The 22,985-nt window shown below is 42.3% G+C and overlaps 1 protein-coding gene across 6 annotated transcripts in view; it reads left to right on the top strand.

The window, feature by feature from the left end:
• The first annotated feature begins 2,138 nt into the window (after positions 1 to 2,138).
• The window catches only part of GAB1 (GRB2 associated binding protein 1), a 97,114-nt gene continuing 76,267 nt past the window's right edge, over positions 2,139 to 22,985 (top strand). For 2 of the 6 annotated variants that reach the window (XM_082758505.1, XM_082758508.1), the window contains exon 1: positions 2,141 to 2,551. In XM_082758505.1, coding sequence (XP_082614631.1) covers positions 2,480 to 2,551 — 72 coding nt within the window. In that variant the 5' untranslated portion in view covers positions 2,141 to 2,479. Of the gene's footprint in view, positions 2,552 to 22,985 lie in introns of all 6 variants that reach the window. The other 4 variants (XM_082758506.1, XM_082758509.1, XM_082758507.1 and 1 more) reach the window with 4 other exon arrangements.

Here is a 22,985-nt window from a genome sequence, read left to right as displayed (position 1 = left end):
AAAGAAAGTTTTTATTGAGTTCTAATTATTTATCACTATTGTTGACATTAACTCCTTTTCCCTAACTTGTGATTTATCATTATATGGCAGGGATGACACCTACACATAGAATTTGTCTCTGGACAGCTATTTTCAAGCAAGTAGATTCTTACCGAAGCTATATGACAAACTAATGCTGGACTCCAGGCTAACATTGGTTTCAGGGTATTTTAAAATGCAAATGTAGTGTTTTGAAATTCGAACTCAGGGGCAATTTTGTGTCTTTGGGCCAGAAAGCTTGTTCGGTTGGTGCTTCCATAGAGTCTGCTTAGCTAAAAGACTGTCTGTCTTTGATTAGCCCTCAAGATTGGGGTTAATTAATGGGATTTAAATGAATGATTGGATCATACTTTAACATGCTAATGACAATGGTATTTTTAGTATGTTCACACCCATTCTATGTGATTGTGCTCTGATAATACTCAATTGTCTCCAGGTTTCTAAAGAAAACTGGACAATTTTGTGGTCTTATCTGACATTTGGAAGTAAACTCAAATGTCAAGATTCTTAAAAAACTGCATTAGCAACTTAAGCGAGGTATAGTGAAACCCAGCTTGAAATCTAAACCTAACACTACAATTTCAAGTTATGCTACCAGCTGCATGCATCATGTCACTTTCCTTATTATTCCTGTCAATAGCCCAATGAGGCGGTTGCAAGGATGTTGTGTAGAAATGTCAGTGAGGGTGTTTTGGATGCTAGGATGTGTGCAGTTCTTAACATTGACAAAGCACATAATTAACCTATTTTCTCTTTTTAAATGTTTTTGGCAAAAAAAAAAAAAATATATTTATATATATATTTGCTCGTTGATGATCTTTCTTTTACCACTGAATAGCATTTCACCTGTCATAACACTTGAAGGATTAATGAAAATAATTATGTGTGAAGATTTACAGTGAATTGATGTACTGGTTTTAATCCCTTCAGGCTTTCACCTTTAATTTTCCTGTTATTTCTGCAAATGATCCCATTAAAACGATACAGACGTTGTTTTGCAGCTCTTTAATGTGATACACCTTGATGGATCAGAGCAAGCGGAACAACACGCTGCCTTCAACAAAGGCACACTAGGGGGACTAGCTCTCTGTGGTGGAAGAGAACTGTTGCTAGCAAACAACACAGCAGCCCCATCCCAGAAGGCTGCAATTAAATAATCTGTAAAATAATAAAGCAATAATCATAATAAAAGACTTTTTATTAGGAGATACTTTTCGGCGGAGTGCAAAAGACGGAGAGCACTATCAGCAGACTTGCTCCGGAGAGGAGCGGCTCTGCCGTTTGCCTTTTCTGCTCTCAGAGACCAACTTTGTATGTGGGGATTTTTTTTCATAATAATTATTTTTTTTCCGTCAAGGCAGTTTGAAACTTGCTGCGAGGCGTTTACTTCTGCTGAGGTGCTTTTAATGCACTTTTAAAAGTTTACTTTACTGAGGTGTTTTTTCATGCAGATTTTTTAGTTTTTGTTTGTTTGTTTGTTTCTCATCTCAAACGAAAGATTTTGCGGTGCGTTTCACCGAATTCCCCAACACTTGGGCGCCGGCTTTAACATTTCTTCTCCACACAGCCGCTCGCCTCAGCCACCCGGCCGTGGCAGCCGGGACCCCCTCACCGCCCCGCCGCTCCCCACGCCCCAAACCGGCCCTAAAACCGGAGCGGCTGGGCTGGGGGCGGCGGGGCTGCGTTTTTCGGTGTGTTAGTGTGCCGGTTTATCGTTTTTTCCCCTTTTTTTTCCTCCCCTCAGCGAAGGGCCCGCGCCCCCCTCACGCCTACAGCTCCCAGGATCCCTCGGGGATGGCGGTCCCGCCTCTCCCCTGCCGGCCCTTGTTGTTGGGAATGGCGGGGGGGGGGTGCCGTGCCCGGCCCCCTAATGGCCGGCAGGGGGAGGACCCGGCCCCGCCGTGCGCTCGGGCCGCTCCCCTCGGAGGAGGAGGAGGAAGGGGAAGGGGCGAGCCCAGCCCAGCCCGCGGAGCCGCTGAGGGAGGGGAGTGGAAGGAGAGGGGGAGCCCCCAGCGGGAGGATCCCGGGGGGCGGCGCCGGCTGAGGCGGGGCGGCGGCTGGATCCTGCCCCGGGACGGCGGAGCCCAAGTTGCGGCGGGGCGGCGGCCGCCCCTGTCTGCCTGCCTGCCGCTGCCGGGGCCAGCAGGAGGAGGAGGAGGAGGAGGAGGAAGGGGGGAGCCTCCCGCCTCAGCCCCGCTGCCCCTCCGCTGCTTGTGCGTGAGAGACAGACACACACACGCCGCTCCCCGTCCCTCCTCCCTCCCTCTCTCCTTCCCTCCCTCCCTCCCCTTCCCTCGCCCCGCACAGCCCCAGGAGGCCGGAGCGGGCGCGGCGCTGCCGCCGCGTCTCGGGGCTCCCTCGGCCCGGCCCGGAGGAGGAGGACGAGGAGGAGGAAGAGGAGGACGAGGAGCGCCCCGGCGGAGGGGCGGGCGGCCCAGCCATGAGCGGCGGGGAGGTGGTCTGCTCGGGCTGGCTCCGAAAGTCGCCACCGGAGAAGAAGTTGAAGCGCTACGTGAGTGCCCTCGCCCTCCCTTCTCTTCTCTTCGCCTCCCTTCCCTCCCTTCCTTCCCTTCGTTTCCCTTCCCTTCTCTCCCCTTCCCCGCGTCCCCCCTCGCCCTGCCCGGCCTCCTTCGCCCCGTCCCTCCCGGCCGGGCCCGGCGCCCTTCGCCCGCTCCCGCAGCCCGCCGGGCTCCCCCCGTCCCTCTCTTTCCCTCCCCTCCCTTTCCCTTTTTTCTTCTTTTTTTTTCCCCAACTCCTTTCTGCTTTCCCCCTCGAAGCGCCGAGCGGTCAGCTCTGCCCTGCCGCGGCTTTATCGCCTTTCCCAGCAGAGTGGGGAGAGGGGCGGAGTTTTTCCGCCTTCCCCGGGGCTCCGGGCTCGGGATATTTCGGGTTTTTTGCCTCTAAACACTGCTGCCCCGGCCCCGGGCGGCCCCCCCAGGCGGGGATGCCCCGGGAGCGCTCCCCGTAGGGCCGGGGGAGCCTTTGCCCTTGGGACCGGAGCCCTGCAGGAGGAGGGAGCTGCGAGCCAAGCGCCTTTTCCTCGTGTTTCCCCCAGCTGCCCGCCGGTGCTCAGGAGGAAATATTTTAGCGGAGCCGAGCCGGAGCTCGCAGGAAAATGGAGCGTGTTTGCTGAGAGGGCAGATTTCGTGACAGGGCAGCGGCCAGGCGGCTGGTGCTGCTCGGGGCTGGCGGCGACGCTGCTGTCAAGTCACGTAGGAGGCAGGGGTGATGCCAGAAGTCAGCTCTGCTCAGCCCTTTCCCATTGGCACCGCCGCAGCCTCATGGTATCTGTGTAATTGGTACAAAATGTGTGTTTTTTTTAATTCTTTTTTCCTCTCTTTCCGTCTTTGTTTAGCCCGTTGGGTGGTATTTAAGTAGGAACGGCCCTCGCAGCTCGGCGTCGTTTGGAGAGGCAGCTCAGCCTTTGCTTGAGAGCTGAACCTCAACGCAACCCGGCTGCTGTCCGTCAGCTGGCGATTCGCGGCCGCTACTTGGGAAGGAGCTGTTGTAGGCAACTTGTTAAATGGCAGGGGATTGGTGAAATCGGCTCTTAAAGTTAGTTGTTAAAAAAAAAAAAAAAAAAAAAGAATAGCCCGTTCACCGGTTCCCAGTGACAAAAACCCTGCTCTCGCCAAGGGCACAGGATCAGACTTGCCGAGAATGACCTGATGGGTCACGGGAGGGCTGTGCTTCCCCGCTGAATCGGACACAGGCTGTATTTTTGGCTGAGCCTCTGTGTGTGTATTCAGAGCGTGCTGCTTCACCAGTGTGCAAGAAGTGGGAAAACTATTAATGTTTTTAAAGTTTGAGTTAATTTCCCACTCAAGCCCTAAATCGTGTACAGTTACACTGTCTGTTAGTGGAAGAAAGCGTAAGTGAGAGTTGGCTGCTCTAAATCAATGCCATAAATCAGTCCCTAACATGTTAGCTATTTTCCATATAACTTTCTGTTCAGCATATTTCTAGCTCTGTTTCTGTATCAGAATAGTATCAGAACCTTTGAGGGTAAAAGTAGCCGTAGCGTTGGTCAGGTGGATCCCTGTCCTAACAGAGTAGTTCCTTCATTTTCACTTAAAACAGGGATCTGCTTTTTGAGGAGGCAGAGTATCAGTGATAGTATGGTTGGCCTGTGTTGGCAGGGCTTCGTGTAACATCTGTGTGCACCCAAGGCCATAAGGTCAGAAGTTTAAATCTTGCATGCTGTCGCAGATGACTTTCTGCTTGTATTCTCCCATGTAAGAGAAAGGAGAGACTGTGTTTAAAGGAGGACTTGAAGTAAAATTCCTCTTGCTTGTCTGCGGTGCTCGATCAGTTGTAGGCTAAAGGGTCACACTCATTTTTAAAGCCATAAAAATGACCTTGACGTCGTGATCGCAATCTTTAAGCAAAGAGAAAGTTGACAAATAAATTGGAACTGAGTGCAGTGATTGAAGCATTGGCTTCTGCTCTCTGTAATTCTAAACTTCTGCTAGGGCACAGAAAAGCTATGTTTTTAAAGCCATATTTTATCCTGGTGATATTTCAGGAGACTGCACCAGGAGAAAAGATGGGAAAGTGATTTCAATAGGAAACTGCTTTTCTGCAACGCATACTTTTCACATATATATATGGAAAATTGTAACTTCACGCCCTATTAGATTTTGCATGCAAGTGTTGGGGCAAATCCAGGTTACCATCTGGGAAGGGAGATAAAAAGTCTGAAATTGCAGTTAAATATGGCTTCAGTTCTTAGGAAGGGTGAAAAGGAGCACTTTGAAGCTAGTGCATAGACATGTGTTTCACAGGGACTTCAATTTTTAGTTTGAAACAGTTGGACATGGTATTAAAGCTATCTTGCAATCATTTGGGGGCTAAAAAAAGAAAGTAAACTGGCCTACAGGTGGCAAAAACAGATTTACTTGGATATATGCCTTAATGCCATGTATATTTTCTCCCCCTCAGAGCAGTCATATTTTGATGTCATGTTCCTGTGTTTCAGGTGTGCAAGTAACTTTGCAATAACCATTTGCACCTGTTGTTCGTTCCCCGGAGCTGGTGTTCAGAACAGTTTCTTTGCTGGAATAGGTTTTCAGCAGGAGATTCTGGGGGGAGAATACTGTGGCTCCAAGATCAGGATGTGGATTTAGGAGACAAGTAGGGAAAGAGTATTGGGGCTAAATCCTGCACAGGTCTCTACAGCCTGTGCAATGCTTCCATGAGTAGCAGGAAAGGACTTGTGTCTGCATGGGGAAGCAGGACCGCTATATTTTATGGCTTCTGTTACCTTCTGTGTTGTTTGCTATTGCAACTTCTGTTGCCTTCAATTTTGGGAACTTCTGTGCCCTTGTTTTAACCCACTGTCACCAACTTGCACTTTTACTGCTCTTGTTCCCTTATTTTTAAAGACGTAATTGGAAATCCACTTTATCCCAATTTGTACTTCAAAAAGCACTTGCAAACCCTGGCTTCGTAGTTCTCTGCTACATTGCACATGCCAGTTAAAATAGCTTGTTCTTTGTGGTAGCAGTACAGAGAATTTTCTACTGTCATAGTGTTAAGAAGCAACCAGATATTTAAACACAGCTGTCCTTGGTAAAGCAAGGAAGGAAGGAAAAACTTGAGTGAACGGGAGTAAGTCTTCTCAATTCTCTCCTAGGATGACTATGCTTTCATTTGGGTGGTGTCTGGGGCTCAGTGGGACGACTGAATATGCTTAAAACCAGGGTCTTAGCGTTGATGCTTGGTTTATACAATTGATTTGTAGTGTCTACTGAGGTAAAGAGCAGCTCGTGCCTTTTTGATTTTTAAATCTAAGTGTGGTGTAGCTGAAGCTAAGCTTTTTTTTTTTTTTTTCATACCCATACTTAAGACAGTGTAGGTATGGAAGTAATAAAAGTGGAATATTTTACTGTGGTTTTGCTTGGCGTTTACTCTTTGGCACTAATCACATAGGTACCTTTTTGCTCTTGAGTAATACTTAAGCGTGCTAAGATATGTAATGGTGTTAAGAAATGTTTTATTCAGCAGAACAGTTGTAATCTGGTAGAAGCTGAAGTGCATGACAAAAGCTCATTTTCTGGAAGACACCTGTTTGTGTTAAAACCTTCTGTGATCTTGCATCAGCGTAGTGAGCAAATCTGAGAATCCAGTTGATTTACATGCATGAACACACATACACAAAAAACACAACAAGATGAGCTTGTTTCACATCGAGAGCTGTCCCTGTAAAGCTGGGTGGTCAAGTTAACTCAAGGTAGGTGAGTGTAATCAGGTAATGTTCTGTGACATCTTAGTATTCAGAACTTGATTATACTTGTGCCTCCTGCAGAAGTTGGTGAAGATCTTGCAGGAAGCAGTGCAGAAGTGTTAGTGCAGAAGCCTTACGTCTTGGACAGAAGTCGGTCCCTTCCCTTCTTCTGTGCACACTGCAGGAACCAGTATCTTGCCTTCTGATATTTGTAAACATAAGTTAGTGAACCCTAAGCCACGTATTTGAAAGCACAAGTAAACATAATGCTTGTGTTGCTGATTGAAGGAAGCTGCGTTGTTTTATGTGCTGACTGAAGGTGCTAAAATGGACTTGGTTATAACTTTGGGGGTATACCTACATTGCAAGCTTGATCTTTGGGCGTAAATCTCAGTTCTGCAGCACAGAACTCAATCTGCAAGTATTTATCCTGTGCAGATTTGCGAAGAAAGACAGTTTTCTTCCACTAGTTAGTCTGATTTTTTTTTTTTTTTTTTTAAGGTAATATACCATACTGATATACACTGTGAATTTAAATGTTTCTTATTGTGGATGGTCAGACAGCTAGTACCTGAACTGTTTGAGCACTTACTTGTTGCTGGGGCAAGTAGGAAAATCAAGAGGAAAGCGCAATTTCTGTTACTTCAGTCTGAAGTGTGGGTGAACTGCTGGATGCAGGAAACAAGCCATATATTTCTGAAGATGTTTCTTGATGAGAACAGTTTTTCTTAATTCTGTTAAATAGTAACATTTATTTTGAGACCAGAAGTTCTGAGAGATGATAAAATACTCGAATTCTGACTTAATGTTATTGAAGATCATTCTCAGTTGGATCTATAGCAGGCTGTGGATACCCTTTCATCGTGGTTCTTTCTTGGTAGATGTGTTAATAAGATTTGGTGCAGCTAATCACAAGGGATTACAATTCAATGAAGACTAACTGGGAGCAGGGGGAGGAAGTGGCAAAGCCAATTATTGTCTCCAGCTTTCTGTGATGCTGCACAACATCTGCTATTCCGCGTAAGCACAAAATCTTGCGGTGCTGAACATTGAGTTTATGCAACATATATATTAAAGCCGAAGGAAATCATGAAATACCATAAACTTAGCTTTCAGTTTTCTGCAGATGACCTTGTTTTGCCTGTCTTCCAGTCAACTGTAAGCCAGAATGCTAGAGAAAGCAGCTATCTTAAATAAATGTGAATTGGATATCTTGAGAAAAGGAATGTTTTTATTGGACAGTTTAGTTCTAAAAAGTCTAGGCCTTGACTGTCAAAAAGAGCATATATTTTGGAGGCTGCTGGAGTGCTTTATTACTCCCCAGTGTGTGCATAGCAGTGGTGTTATTTTTGGTTGATGAGGACACCTTTCAGATGGGATATAATCCCTCCATTTTCCTTCTGTTTTGGTATTGAACAGCCTGCTATTTAGAAAGGGGAGAGTGCTAGTCAGAAAACTGTTTCCAGTGTCCTTTTTTCCTCTGAAAATTTTAAAATCTTGGAATGATGGCTTAGAAATTCTGGGGTGTGTAGTGTTTTTTTTTTTTTTTTTTTTTTTTTTTTTTTAACTTTGCTAGCCTTTTTTGACATGGCTTTTGGATCATACAGCTAGAATCCAATTTAATCTCATGCAAACGTTTAAAACATATTTATTTCTCATTAAATTTGGCTCCTGGCTTTGACAGAAGTCTCACTTAAAAAGTGAAAGGAGCATCAGTGATTCAAGATGTAGCAGTCTTAATTAAGAGTAATTCCATGTATTGTAGATAGCTTTGGTTTGGGTATTTCATGTGTTTTTAGTTTTGCTATCTTTTTTTCTAGTCTAAAAATGGACTTGACCAAACTATATTAGGTAAAATGTTTTCTTAAATCAAGAAGGTGAGTACAACTGATGGGATGCAAGTTTCGTTTTTACACAGAGCAAATCAAATCAAGATATTATTTTATATTACCTTATAGTTTCATCCACAAATCTGTTTTCTCCTTATTTTCATCCAAACCTCTTCTGTAGCATTGCAGTGACAGTGTCTTGGGACTTTTCTTAAACTGACCTTAAAATTTTCCATGCTTCAATGACTAAACATTTTATTGCCAATAGAAGCAATTTAATCTGTTGCAATTTAATTGCAGTATTTCATTAGGAGGGACAGACCTTGTGTCATGCAAATTACTTGTGCAAGGCAGGCAGAAAGATCAGACAGAAAAGGATAATCTTGTCAAGGCAGGTATGTTGTGTACAGGTGAACATTGTTAGTCCAATACAATTTGCTGCTGTTCTAGGGGCTCTAATGTGAATTAAGATCCTTATATGTACAAACAAGTATTTCTAAGGCAGTACTACATTTTTCTTTTTGGGGGGATGGGGGAAGAACAAATTCTGCTATCTCCAGATCAAAAGGAAAGTGCTGTGTGTTTGTAATTCCTGCTTTACCAATTCTTGAATAGGCTATTGCAGTTCTTTTTTATAGATTTCTGGCTTGTTTACTTTAGAAAGTGTTTGTAGTTGTACAAATAGTATTAGCTTTATGCTGGTTGTAGTTTTTCAAAACCGGCTTCTAATAAAATTACGTAGTCTGTTTTTTCTGCTTGTATTTGGTCTTGCTTCCAGCTGTTAACAAAAGTTTTGTTTCTCATGATTAACTTCTGAAGCTTTTTGGAACGTTCTGCACACTTTCAGTTGTAGAAAATAATCTCACTTTATAGTGTTTGCCTTCTTAGTGGTGTACATGAGGGAGGTGTTCATAAGCGAACTTTAACTGAGATGAAAGAGACTGAATTAACTGCTGAACTCTCTAACCATCTTTTTTTATTATTATTTTTTTTAACCAAAGCCTCATATAGGAAGGACTGTATTTAATTGCATTACTTTGCACCAAAATTACAACTTCAGGATCAAAATACCTGAGGCTATGGTGACGTACTTTCCTTCCTTTTTGCAGGTAAATGGCAGCAATTTTGGATAAATGACAACGTGATAGTTGTCTGTCTTGGAGCTGGTGGTATTACAACATGTAATTAAGAATCAGGCATTTGTGTCCGTATGGCTTGTGTATTATTAAATATAATATCTGTTCATAATAATACAAGTAATTCCGTGTAAAAACATACCTTGAAGAAGTGCCACTTCTAGAAGAACGTGCCAAGATAGCATAGTAGTCTGTCACTTCTGGGCAAAGCTGAGTTTAGGCCCCACGTCAAGAACTGAATTAAGTGAGAAGGTTTTGTTCATAGAGCAATTCATTGGCAGAGTGACTTGAGGAAAAAAAAAGATGCATTTTCAGGAGCTACTTTCTCTGAGAATTTGGGGCAAGCCTCAAGCTTTGCCTTCTCTGCTTTTTCTGAAACAGGTAACTTTGGTTTTCTGGCAAACCCTGGTAAACTTGGATTAGGGGTTCTGGTGTTTGCAGATGGGGCCCTGTGGTTTTACCCCGTGGCTCTGCAGGTAGAGGTGGGTGGGAATGGCAGTAGGACATGTGGATGACCTTGCCTAGCAGGAGGAAAGCAACCTCGTGTCTTTGCCTGTTTTCCACACTAGAGTTTCCCAGCAAGCTAGCTGGTCACATGTTGGTTGTCCTGCTCTTTTATAAGTGAAAACAACAACAGATAAACCCTTCATGGCAGTGGAGATAGTGGCTGTCACAAACTGAATCTGCTTCTCCACCCATTTTCCAGCACAGCCAGCCTTGGGGCAGGGTGATGGCAGATCTGCTGCCTGCCTTCCTTGAGGGTAAGTCTGTCTCCACCCCAAAAGGAATGCGATGGGTTTCAGAGGTGCAGGCAAGCACGTTCCTCTCCTCTGGGGTTACAGCTACTTCCAGGCTCTTCGGTATTTTTGCCTCAGAAGAAAAGCAAAAAGAAAAACAACACAAAAATAGACAGACTTCAGTTTATTTTTCTGTGTTGTCTGGGGCTTGGGATTTAAAAGCAAAATAAACCTGTAGGTGTTTATTGCTGACAGTAGGAGTTCATGGGATTAGTCTTGGGGTATGGAATAAGAATACAGGAAGCTATTCAAACACAGTTAATACCCCTGCCTTCAAATAGACTTTTGATATGACCAACACAAAAGAATTACGTTGCACTTGGAAGAGTTACTGTAAGTGAAGATATATACATAGTATCAAATGAAAAACAGGTTTTGAATTTTAAGACTTAAAGTAGAATGATAGCCGTTAATAAAAAAAAAAATATCTGGGAAATCTGGGAATAGTGTCAGTTTGTCGTCATCTCTTTGTATAGAGAACTGCACTGAGTCACGTAATGTGCTAGACAAATGTTCCCCTTCACACTTAATGCATGTTTCTTTTACTATTTTCTGACGCTTGTGTTTCCATGTAGGTTCTTAAACAGCATCAGATGTAGTAAAGAAGCTGGGCTTGATTTTTTGGGGGGGGATGGTGCAGAAGAGGATTGACGCGTCTGATGGATTGCTTGTTGGAACAGCTAGATCTAGAGTGTATGAGCCATAGTTAATCAAGTCCAAGGCCATATGCAGAATTTGACAGTTATAATTAAAAAACCAAAGCATATAAATCATTAGAAATGTAGTGAAATACAGACAGTAAGTCTGCGCTTTCCCAGCAAGCACTAAGAAGAAAAAAGAATATTAGGTAAAATTGTTGGGATCATTTATCTGATGCTTGTAGTGGATATGGTACAGATTGGTGTTGTGTACTTGTCAAGAAACAGCTAAGAGAGAATATCAGAGTCATCATGTGTGGACTTAAGGAAATGAATGGGCAATTTGTCTTTCCATGGTTCAATTAAAAAATAATAATAAGGAGGGAGTAAGAATGAAGAGGAGAGGGTACTTGCTGCAGTTTGAGTCTGAAGAGGCTTGACCTACCTGGAACAGATTAGGCAGCGGAGCGCCCTGCCACACGGAAGTGTCAGAGGTAGGCTAGGGGTGGGATCCAGTCTGGCAATTCAGCTTTCCTAGAAAGTAGTGATCTGTATGAACTTGATTTGAGATTTAAGCCACAAACTAATAGAACTTTATCCCCTTTGATTATTTCACTTGTTACATAACTCCACGGGGTTTTCAGGGATTTTTTTTTTTTTTTTTCTTCTCTCTGTGGTGCTATGTTTCTTTCAATTATATGTTTTACTGAGTGATGTTCTCAGGGTGGCATTAGAGAAACTTTTTATTTACAAAATCCTGTTCTGTTGCTACAGGAGATAACTTTTTAAAAAAGTGCAAGGGTAAGTATGAAGTGCAACAGTATCTTCTGGTTCTTGCATGTGCTATTGTCATCTCAGGTATGGTATGCAATTATTACTGCGAGTTTGCATCATGCTGTGCTTTTTGCAGTCTAATGACTTGTTTCTTATCTAGTGAGAAAACATCCTGAAAGCTCAATGCTGAGGTTATGTCATGTTCTGGGTTGTGACCTAAAAGTTGCCTGTGTGCACAATTCAAGTTGAAATGCATAAATTTGTCAGCACGGTGAAAAGTAACTTAAGCTGCTGTTCGCTATTAGAGGTCCATCAGCAGACAAGATGCTTACACAGACTCCAGAGTTCGTTCTTTCTAAGTTGTCACCTGTCTTCTCCTTGCTGGGGTTTTGGGAAGGGAAACTTTTTGAGGGGTGGGTGGGAGGGGGAGAGAGATAAAGTGAAGAGTAGCATTTAAATGAGTCATTAGTGTAAATTGGGAAACATAGCCTTGGTTTCATCCCAGAGTAATTTTGTCCCAGGACAAGTAACTGCAGAGTTTTCTGCTGTGGTGTGTACTTTAATGCTAAGTTAATTGCCTTTTCACACTCCTTTGCATTTTTCCTTGACCTGACATCTCTGTGAATCTCTACTGCTCTGAGATGAAATAATAATAAAAAAAAAAAAAGACATGAATTTATTGTCTGATTTATAAAGAATGGCAGGGATGTCTTTACTGATTATATAAATGAGGCACCATCATCATTACCTAAACTTGTCAGTGTTCTTTGGTGGCATTTTCTTGTCATACAGCCATAGCTGACTGATTCAAATCTTCCAGTTCACTGTTTGGGCCTTGGAATGGGCACATCTTTAAATTGCAGTAATAGTCCGCATAATTACACCTTTTTGCTGGGCATGTGCTGTTGGGAGCTTGATCTAAAACTCCGTGGAGAGGAGGTGCAAAGTCATTAGCAACACTGGTGAGATGCCTGACAGCTTCCAAGGACTGCTGGCGAGGCAGAAGCGTTCCCAGCGGGGGTGCTTCTGCGCTCTGCTTACGGGAAGAGGTTTTCCTGTCAGCCTCTGTTACCGGTGTCCAGCAAAGCCAAAGCATGTTCCTGCCTTCTTAGGTGGCTGGGATGTGAGCCTTCTTTCTGGTACCTTTTTCCCGTGTCTATTTTTTTCCGGTGCTCCCTTCTTCTCAGCGTGTTGCTTCCCATTGCGGGCAGCGTGGTACGGGCTGGGAAGGTGGCAGAGGCCTTTCTGGTGACCTCCTTCATGGTGGTTTCTGTTACTTCAGGATGCCCAGTGACAGCAAAACCAACCCGAGTGTCACGGCTGCTGCTCACACTTGTGATGTGGTTGATATAGAGGGAAGAAAATGTTCACTTGGGAGTGGTTCGAATCCTTTGCTGCTGGTGGCTGTTGTTCAGAGGGAGGGCGGGATGGAGCCTTCCCCTCTGAAATGTAACTGCTTAAAAGAACTAGGGAACAGGCAAGACTGTGATCAATCCTTCCCAGCTGGGCGACCGAGCCGGACAGATGTTTCTTACTCAGTGCTGAGGAGGAAAGTCCCTGGCCAGCAGCTCTAGGGTAAGGGTTGAAAGGTGAAGAAATCCTGCGGGGGGCCTCCTGCTGTGATGATGGCTTCAGCCCTGCACAAGTGAGAGAAGATCCAAAACTTGTCTCTCGTGTCCTTTCCTCCTCCTTCCCCTTGTTGCAACTATTTTCTGTTTATTTTCCTACTTGTAAATTGCATAATTTAGTCCTTCCTGTCACTTCCTAATGTCTGAATCATAGGTAGCTCTTCCTGCCTGCAGTAAACAAACATTTTACTCCTGGCGCTTCTCCAGAAGTTGAAATTGTATTTATGGAGGTGGGGGGGTCCCCCTGGCAATGTGCTTGGGAAGCTACATGTAATTCACTTGTGTACAGATGGGAAAACAAAGACATCAGCTGGCTGCAGAGGGGTGAAGTAAGCAGCTTATCCAGTCTTCTAAACTGATGTAGCTGTTCAGCTGATCAGGACAAGCAGGTGAATGGTAGCACATGATAACAGGGTATAAACAGTGGGTTACAAGCTTCTGAAGTTGGAAATGTTATCAGCTAGGGAGAACCATCAAGTCTTCCTGTCGCTGCTGTTACATCTTTATCCAGTCACAGACCTTGCGTGTAGGTACAGTGCTGAGATGCAGGGGGTCTGTCATTTAACCAGTGACTTTTGAGCAGCGCTGTCTGGTCTGACAGCAGGGCTTTGCTCACTTTTGTTTTTTTTTTTTTTTTTTCCTATTTTAGCACAGGACAAGAAGATAATACAGGGCACTTGGGGATACAAGGTCTGCCTCCATTAGCCTGCTGGACTTCTTAGGCCATATCTGCAAAAGCTGCAAAACAGATGTCAACCTGGCTTTTCCTGTTACTCCTATTATTTTTAAGCTGTGAAGAGCCTTCATTTTATTTTAATTTTTAGATTGACTGAGTCCACAATGAAGCATGGAAGCTAAAACTAACCCATGGAGGCCTCCTACCTCCTTCTCTCTTGCTCTCTCCTTCTCACTCCCTGTTGGTCTGTCTTGAATCTTGGTAGACGAGCCTTGTGGCTGGCACAGCTCCCTACATTGAAGCTACATGTGGAACTGTTAAATGAGTTTAAAATGGTAAACAGAGACAACAGAGGAAAGATGCAGTTCTTGTTATGGCAACTTGGCATTTGTACCTTCCCATCAGTCTCTGCATCCTCACTTCCCTGATTGCTCCTGCTAAAATGAGAAGGTGTGAATAAGTCAGATTTATTAAGGACAGACTAGATGAGGTAAGAGCACTCTGTGTGTCACACTGATGTCCTAATTGTTTTCTTGAAAAAGAGATTCTCTTCTTTTTAAATGTTACAACCTACCTTGATTTTAACTGCTCTTCATATAGCATGGGAAGCAGATGATTTAAAAAATAAAGATACAAACGGCGGATTGTGCCAATCAAAGCAATAGAATATTACTCCAGCTAAGTTTTATACCAATTTCAGAAAAAATGGTTGAAGCAAAACCAAAAACCAGCACCTACCCTCACCCTATACCTAAAAAACCCCACTGCTGTTACATGCCATCGAAAAACTCATGTTCCAGCTTCTCCTGGCCGAGATTACATAAGCGCAGCAGTAGGTTTTTCATGGGCCATTTGTTCCCTTCCAGTCAGCAAAAGAAAGGATGGATTTCCTCACAAAGAGAAATTTTGGAACTATTAGTTCGTCTTGGAAGTTGTGAATGAGTTACTCTTTCTGTCATCATCTTCTATTTGCACTACTTCCCTACGTGTAATGAAGGAATCTAGATTTCTTTCCACAATGCTGGGAGGAGTTCTTGATTCCCATGGTTGGGCTTGAATTGAATTTTCTGTATTTGGAGTGTAAAAATAATTTTGTGGATGCTGTTTGGGTAATGAATAATGGTTGAGAATGGTAATGAATAATGGTAACTGAGAAGAATGCAAGTGTGATAGAAGACAGTATGCTGTTTATAACACTGCTCTAGTATGATGGCAAGCTAGTTCTTAAAAACACTCTACCATGTGGGAAATAAATTCTGAAACAACCATATTTAAGGTGTTTTCATTACTGTCCTTTTGCTACCTGCATTTTGCAGTTTTTGGAACTTAATAGTACAAATTGAAGTAAATGCCATGTTAAATAATGTAGGAAATACTTGTGTGTCCTTTGTACGCTGCATGGTGGACGTTTTGCTGAATCAGAAGCAAAAATGCAAGGGCTGGGTCCTGTAATTATAGTATTACAGGACCTGTCTACTATTGCCTTTTAATTTATGTTTGTAATATGAAGTTTTTCTGGTTAGAATAAAGATAACAGTGAACAAAGAATAATGAATCCCAATTTTTCTACCTTTTGCATTATTTTAAGTTGTCTTGTAGTGTTCCATGGTGATATTTTGTCAGTTCTAGTCGATAAATTATCGCATTGGTTTGTGAATCTTTTAATTTGAACTTGAAGCTTTAAAATTATGATCTTGCAATAAATTGCAATGATTGTTACTGGCACTGCTCATTTAAGAAGATGACAGTCATGCCTTCTCAAAGAGTGTTGGGTGTTTTTCTTGAAGAAGGCATAAGTAATATTGAAGTCAAATCTGTTGGAGGGTTTTATGATTTTTTATTTTTTTTAGCGAATAGTTAAAGCAGTGCTTCTATGAGCTGCTTGTGAAATTGCAGTAAGTCTCAATTTAGAATGCAAATATTTCTCTAGGTAATTGAACTACATAGCCTTTAGTTGCTATAAAACACCTTTATAGCATTAAGAAAAAAAATCATGCTAAGTTCTATACCAAAACTTGTAACTCTGAGAGCAGGCGTAAGCCAAGAAAATGGTTGGGACTGTAGTGGAAACATACTTTCCCACGAAATAAAATCCAAGGATGTAGCCACCATAATTGTGCAATGAATTATCATAAGTGTGATGTCATAGTCTCTGCAACCTACTGAAGGGGTAGTCTGATTTTGAAATCAACCAAGTAGTGAATAACAAGTTTCTGAATTGGCCCAGACAACAGCAGACATGTCTGCATCGTTTGGGGAAAGCAGTCATCTCCGTAGAGAATTAAACTATTTCAAAATAGAATTTGTTGACTTAATGTGTTAATCTTGGCTTTCCATGAAGAAGTGCAGCATCCCGCACATATTAATTACTTTTAACAGATCACTAAACTACTACTGGCTTTGTAGGTAAAAGACTGATTGAAAGAAGGTTCATTGAGGCCATTAGGTGTTTAAATCCTACTGGACAGTAATTACAGTTTAGAGGAACTACAACTTCTTACTCTCCCTTGTGGAGAAGGGTCCCAGATACAGAGGTGTAATTGCAGGATTGTAGCTTTGGATTTACAGGGATAAATCCACAGGTTTGCCCAAGGGTGTATTTTGAGGATCAGGCAGAACCAACAACCTTTAAGGTATGAATAGTACAATTTAGAAACTTTATGATAATTATTGTATGTGATAAGAAAAATACATTGCTTGAACACCAGCTCTGTTAGGCATGCGTTATCTTACTGTAAAACAACCAAGTGAACGAGTCCTTTGTTTGTCACACTTTTGGATTAAAAATTAAGTATTGATCATTAAATTATTAGAACAAGTTGAACTTAATTTAAGTGTAGTAAATACTTGTCTCATTGTCCAAATGAGTATATATTCTAAATATAACAAAGCACAGTATACATTTTTAATCTTTTACTATAACTTCTTGGTGTGGTTATATAATAACTAAAACAAACAATTTATAAACTAGTGATGTGCCCACGAAAGATCTCTTCACTTTCTTAGCAGAAAAATCTTTACACCCATCCCTGTGTCCTTCAGGCAGAAACCTGGGTAAATAAACAGGCCTTGCAGTATGCCCAGAGGGTTATCGGTAAGGGGGAGGCGGGAGCAAAATCGAGAGCCAAGAGCCTTCCCAGAAAACTATCTGCTGGTATGTTCCATGTTTGGGAAACCTTGGCTTCCGCATGGTTCAGTCTTTCCTCATGACTCTTACAGATGCATACAGGTGACCTTTTCCAAGCTAGTTTCTCATGTCAGCGGTTCGTTTGTTCTTCTTATGTGTTTTTTCCTTCCATCTTTATTCACTTTAGAAACAGTCAAAACCTGCTTGTTTGAGCTCTTACATATAGCCTTGTTATGCTATAGCCTGCTATTCTGGTAACCTGATTAGTGTTTCCACTAAAGGATAGTAGGTTTTGCTTCTTTTTTGATTTTGGTCTCACTTTCTCTTGGGGAAGTGCAACTTCTGTATTACTGTGTATCTCTTTGTTGGTATCGACCTGTCCCTGGATGAGTACCCATGCTCATTTTACTTATGTTTTACATCAATGGCACTTTCTTCATTCTTTCTGTTCCTAAATCTTGCCTCTTCTCTGAATTGTTTTCTGTATGTTGCTATCATACTCCATTTGTTAGTGCAACATTAATATGTTCTGTTTTCTTGTAAGAAGTTTTTGCAGTTCACATTCTCCATTACTTTAAATTATACCCATGTTTTCCTAACAAGCAAGTCTCTTGCACACGAGTTGGCCATTCCAGGAATATGTAGATGACATGGCCTGCACTTGTCATTGGATTAGGCATGTAGACTTTTTCCAGACAATACAGACTATAGTTGCTGTCATTTTTTTGTCAGCCCTGCTAATCAAATTGTACATTTCTAAATGCAACAACTAATTTTGTCATAAATGCATGAAATGCAGATGATGTGAAGGTGGTATCCAAAGCCTTTTGTAACTACAGTGTGTCCTTAGAGAGACTTATATAATTTTTTTTACTTGTTTGCTCCAGCAGATTTATTTTTTTAACTCCATGTTAAGTTAAGCATTTCACCCCTAAGTCCTCTCTAGATTATTAGAACTTGAGTTTTCTCATTCAGTTCTGACTTAAGGCTGACCTATGATGCGTACAGATGAACTGCAGGTTATATTTAACACATACATGAAATACTCCTGCCTAGAAGGGTAAGGTTCAGTTTTGGACAACAAGAACGGTTGTTACTCTGGGTGTGTTATTTAGCACGTTATTTGTCATGTTTAAAAATGACAATAAATGTATTACAACTTTTTCACAAATACGCTAAATGGCCACAAATCCCTTGAAGAGCAACTGACTTAAGTAACCATGTCCCCATTTTCCTTCTGTCTCCCGTCTTTCTGAGATAGTATGCTACTGAGGGAAGGAGCTTGTGGACTATGCTGTGAGGAGAGTTTACACTGAAAATGGTCTCATCTCTCTGCTTGGAAAGCACGTTGTAGACTTTAAAAGAAATGATTCTTATTTAGTAATAATATGGGTAGAGTGAGAAATCCCTCTGTAGCTAGGGCTTTGACTGTGTAGAGATCCATAAGGCTGAAACAGATTGAATTAGTGCATAGGAACAATTGACTGAATACCAAGTGGAGAGCATGGGAATTATCTGCGCTCTGTTAGGAGCGCTGCCAAGATAAGCTGCTGTCTTCTGTATCAGCTGCAAAGTTTCTTCGTGGTCATCCCTCAGTGAAGCCCCAAATAGTGCACGTGGTTTGAATTCCATTGAGATATGAAAGCAAACACAAATATGAAAGCCGACTCCTGAAAGAATGAAACATTTTTTAATTTTTAAGCCAAATTTTCTTTCACTTGATGATCTCACTGTTCTAATAAAAAAAAAAAAAAAAAAAAAGTGAAGCCAGCAGAGTCCCTCATCTGAAGGGGCTGAAAAGCTTCTTCTCAGTCTTCAAATACTTCCTTCAGTGTCCGCGCTGCCTCTCCCGGGCTGAGCCTCTGTCAGGTACGCGTCTCCCGGCCTGTGGCGGGCCAGGCCCAGACAGGCTGTGTGGGACTGGGGGCTGTGCTTACAGCACTGATCGGACTTCGGGGGCTTCTTGCTGTTTTCACAGATCTTAAAAACGCTCTGTAAGTCAGTTATTGGAAAACTGAACTGATTGCTCAGCCAAGAAGTGGATCTCTGTATCCCAGATACTGCAGCGCGTCCAAGCCCCTCGCTCTGGGAGAGGAAGCAGTTGTGGAGCTACCTCAGGGCTGTGTGTGTACCGAGGGAGGTCAAGGCACCAGAGGTGGCTGCTGCTAGCGTTAAAACTAACCAGCCTGTGCATTTTGGTTTTGCCATGACCAGTGGTAGATGCCTGGGGGGAAATAGATAGAGCTGTCTGCATGTAGACGTAAAAGTCACCTGGAAGTAATCCAGAAATATTGCTTACTCTGGCAGTTGTTCTCTTGCACCTCTCCGTGCAAGAGATTCCTGGAGCGGAGGGATGGAGATGATGACTTGTTATTTTCTGATCTTGCTAACCTGCAGTGTTCTTAATGGGAATAACTGGAAATGAAGAGGCTACTCAGGTGTAATGAGGTTTAACTAATGTAACCAATGTTTCAACTTGTTCTACTGCATGTTTGCTCTAAGGCTTGTTTACGTATTGTATAAGCCAAACTCGCCTGTCTCGTTGGGTGAGTGTGGTTAAAAGTCTGCAGAGCTAAGTGAACTGCTGTAATATCTTACATAGCATTAACAAAATATGCCCCTGTGGTATGACACATGGCATATGAAATCTAAGTGCTTTTGAGACACGCCTCATAATGGTGATAGGCTTTTTTTTTTTTTTTTTTTTCAGATGGTGGGAAATTAAGCTTGCTCAAAATGTATTGTAACTATCTTTAGCTAATCAAAGAAAAAAAAATCAAAGGCAGAGGGGCAGGGATCAGAGGCCCAAAGGAAGGTAAATGGAAACTGAAAACTCTCACCACTGGTCCTTGGGCTTGTTATGAAATGAATTAGAAATGTTTGCATTGATGGACAGTTTGTATCCTGTGAGGTGATTTTTTTTTATTTTTTTTTTCTCCCCCAACTTCCCAAGTACACTGCCTTCTTGGGCTTCGGGTGAGCTTTTTGGAGTTCATCATGTGAATATTTTTGGTATATTATATATTATCACTTCTTTGGCCAACTTCTTTCACTGAGATCTAGTGTAAGAAGAATGTACTAGTCACTCAGATAACACTTTCAATACCAAGGGAAACTGTACCACTCCACGTTTTTTCCTCTAGTCCTAAACTTAATGAGTTAATACGAAGCTAAATTTAGTAAAGAATTTTTCAAGTAAGCTGCTTATTCAGAACTACTGTAACTTAATCAGTATTTTGCTAAATACTTTTTGCTAATATGAAGTAAGTCTGGTTTTGAACCAAGTTCTGTAGTTAATCTTTTTTGCCAGTTTTGCTCATGAGAGCTGCTTCAGCTGTAGGATATGGTTTGTTGTAAAAGCCTTTTGTGCTTAGAATTGCTTTTTGTGGTCCCTTGTTAATGCTAGCATGTAACATCTGCATTCCTGTAAGAACCTGAAGAGTCTCCAACTTTCCAGGGTCCTATCAGAAGTGCTATCTAATGGAAATATTTCCTTATAACACATTGACATAAGGAACTTTCATAGAAATGTTTATTTTGAGAAAAATAAAAAATATTTAATTTTAATGTCACAGGAAAAGTATTTTAACAAGAAAACAGATAAATTCTTCAGAAGTCTAAAAATAAAGCTACAGTGAAGCAAAAGACTTCCACATTATTTTTTCCTTTATACATTCCCTGCTCTACTAAAAAGTTGGAAGGAAACGCAGCTCTGTAATCTCAGGGTTTCCTGGTTTTTGTCTTCTGATGGTCTTCCTAATATGTGTGGCATGGTTTGCTTAGTACTGACGGTCTAAAGTTTTCTAGGGTAATGTAGATAGTAGGCATGTACTCATGTAAAGATGTGTTGTGGTTTGTATCTCAGTTCTTCAGTGTAGTTCTCTGACCTTAATCTGTGTTACTGGAAAGAGGCTTGTGCAAAACGCTGGCTCCTAAGGCCATACAGGTGATTTTCATCTAGAAACAGTGGCTACAAGGGAATATGCTGCCTTGTATGAAGTTTCCTAGTAGTTTTTTCATTATATCCATTTTCAGTCCGAGTGTTTTGAGTGTCAGGCAAGAAACTGCAGTCGCCAGACTGCACTGGCATGAGCGCACTGAGTTGCGTAGTGATGAGGGTCTGGCTTTTCCCCTGGGATCCCGATGTGAAAGTGAAGCCAATGAGGGTTTAGAAGCACTGCAAAGATGCTAGACATAGCAGTTCTTCATTGTGCTGTGAAATTTCTTTATGGCTTAAAAATTTCTGCATGGTAGGGCAAGTTCCAGGTGGTAGATCAGTCTTGAAATTAAGGAGGTTGTAACTGGTCAACTTTTCTCTGGAATAGAACAGATCTGTTTATCCAGCAAATGAGAGGTGGTATAAGAACGCCTTGCTCTTCTTACTGCCTTAAATTGAGAAGAAGGAGAGAGGAATCCAACAGTGTGAGCTGAGTGCACCATGGGTGAGTGGATGGCCTTGTGTATTTACATTTGACTTATTATAGTGTAGTCATTCTTCTTCGTCTTCTAAAATTAGCAGAGCACAGCATAATTATAATACTTTCATGCTTCAGGATAACCTTTGCATTTCATTAGTTCATTGGTTCTTATTTATGCTACGTCAGTTCAGGAAGAAAAATGCTAAACTGGAAGAACTTGTTTTGAAAGTTCAGTACAAGTGTGTGCTTTCTTCATCTCTAATTTTGTATCTCCCACATCTTCTCTGAATGTGAAAGTCTGTTTGCCTTGTCCTTTATAGTAAATGGGAGACTTCACTGTGAAGCAGCATCAAAGCAGTTTATTTGCCTTCAAATACATGTATGTATTTGATTAGAAGTTGAGTTGACACCCCTTAAATCCTCCTTTCTTCCTCCTCCCCCACGCAAATATTTTTAGGACAAGATTTACTGGTAAAAATAGTAACAGGTTTGAGGCGTCTTGCTTTTTCTTAGCTCTGCTTTCCATTCTGCACTCAGGCTTGTGCATCTCAGCGAGGTGCGGTGGTGTTTGGACCCTGCCAGCTGATGTTGGGTCAGCAGCACGGTGCTGTGCTGTGAGCAGCTGCTGGCTAACAGGCAGCTCGTCTCACACACGTCGGTGCAGGTTTTTCCCATAAGAAGTTGTGGCTTTCGGTGACTGTGCAGTACAGGGGTTTCTAACTATTTTGGGAGCTTTTCTGGAGGGACAAGTAGGCAATCTGGGGGCAGGTTCTTTTCCTCTCTGGTAGCCCTATCCAGTGTGGGACTGGTGGCTGCTCCCTCCCCTTGGCCATGGGCTCTGTGGGGCCACATCTTACCCTGGATATCATCACCTGAACATTTGGCTTCACTGTCACTGTGTGTAGCAGTGTGTGGCCAGCTGTCCGGGCCCACCCGGGTGTCCCTGCTTGGTGCTGGCATGATTTGCTTGCACGCCTGGCTGGGTCTCACCTGCAGCAGGCTTGTGCTTTGCTGCTTGGGAACTGCGGGCGTGGAAGATGCCCGTGTTCCTATGGGAAGGGAGGCTTTGGTGTTTATCTGCCTGGAACACCACTTGAAAGGTAGCCGGCGAGGAATGTGCACCCTTTAAAGATCACAGTCTTGTAGTATTTTATGGATACTTTGAAAGGCAAAAGAGTGTTTGACAGGGTTAGCGGGCAAATAAATGTATGTGGCCCTGGGGCTCTTCACCCTGTTGTGCTAACATAGCTTTCAGACAAAACCAGAAGGATGAGCTAGTCATATTCTCTTCCTTCTGTGACTTGTTGCAGAGACTGGAGTGAAAAATGAAACATTTGCGCTTCAGACCGCTCTCAAGTGTACGACGCGTACTTCATCTTAGTGTCTTTCCTTGCCGTTGATGTTAATGGAAATAACCTTTTTCGCCACCCATTTTTCTTGTTCACAGTCTTTTATGTGACCTTGCAGTGAAGTCATAAAAGCTTGAATCTTTGCTATCGCAATCCTTGCCATAGCAACATGCGTCATAGCCGTATAATTATTTATTTAATGGGTTTAATTATGAAAACTGGAAAAGGCACTTATGAAAACTGGATCAGGTAGGAAAAAAAAAGTAGTACTTTTTTAAAAGGAAAAAATACTTTCCAGATAACTTGAGAAAGGAATAAGTTAAGTTCTGGAGTGTTTGTTTTAAACTT

The sequence above is a fragment of the Aythya marila genome (assembly GCF_965140915.1).
Source record: "Aythya marila genome assembly, chromosome: 4".
Classification (NCBI taxonomy): Eukaryota; Metazoa; Chordata; class Aves; order Anseriformes; family Anatidae; genus Aythya; species Aythya marila.
Note: the sequence above shows the minus strand (reverse complement) of the source record. Positions and strands in the feature narration are given on the sequence as shown.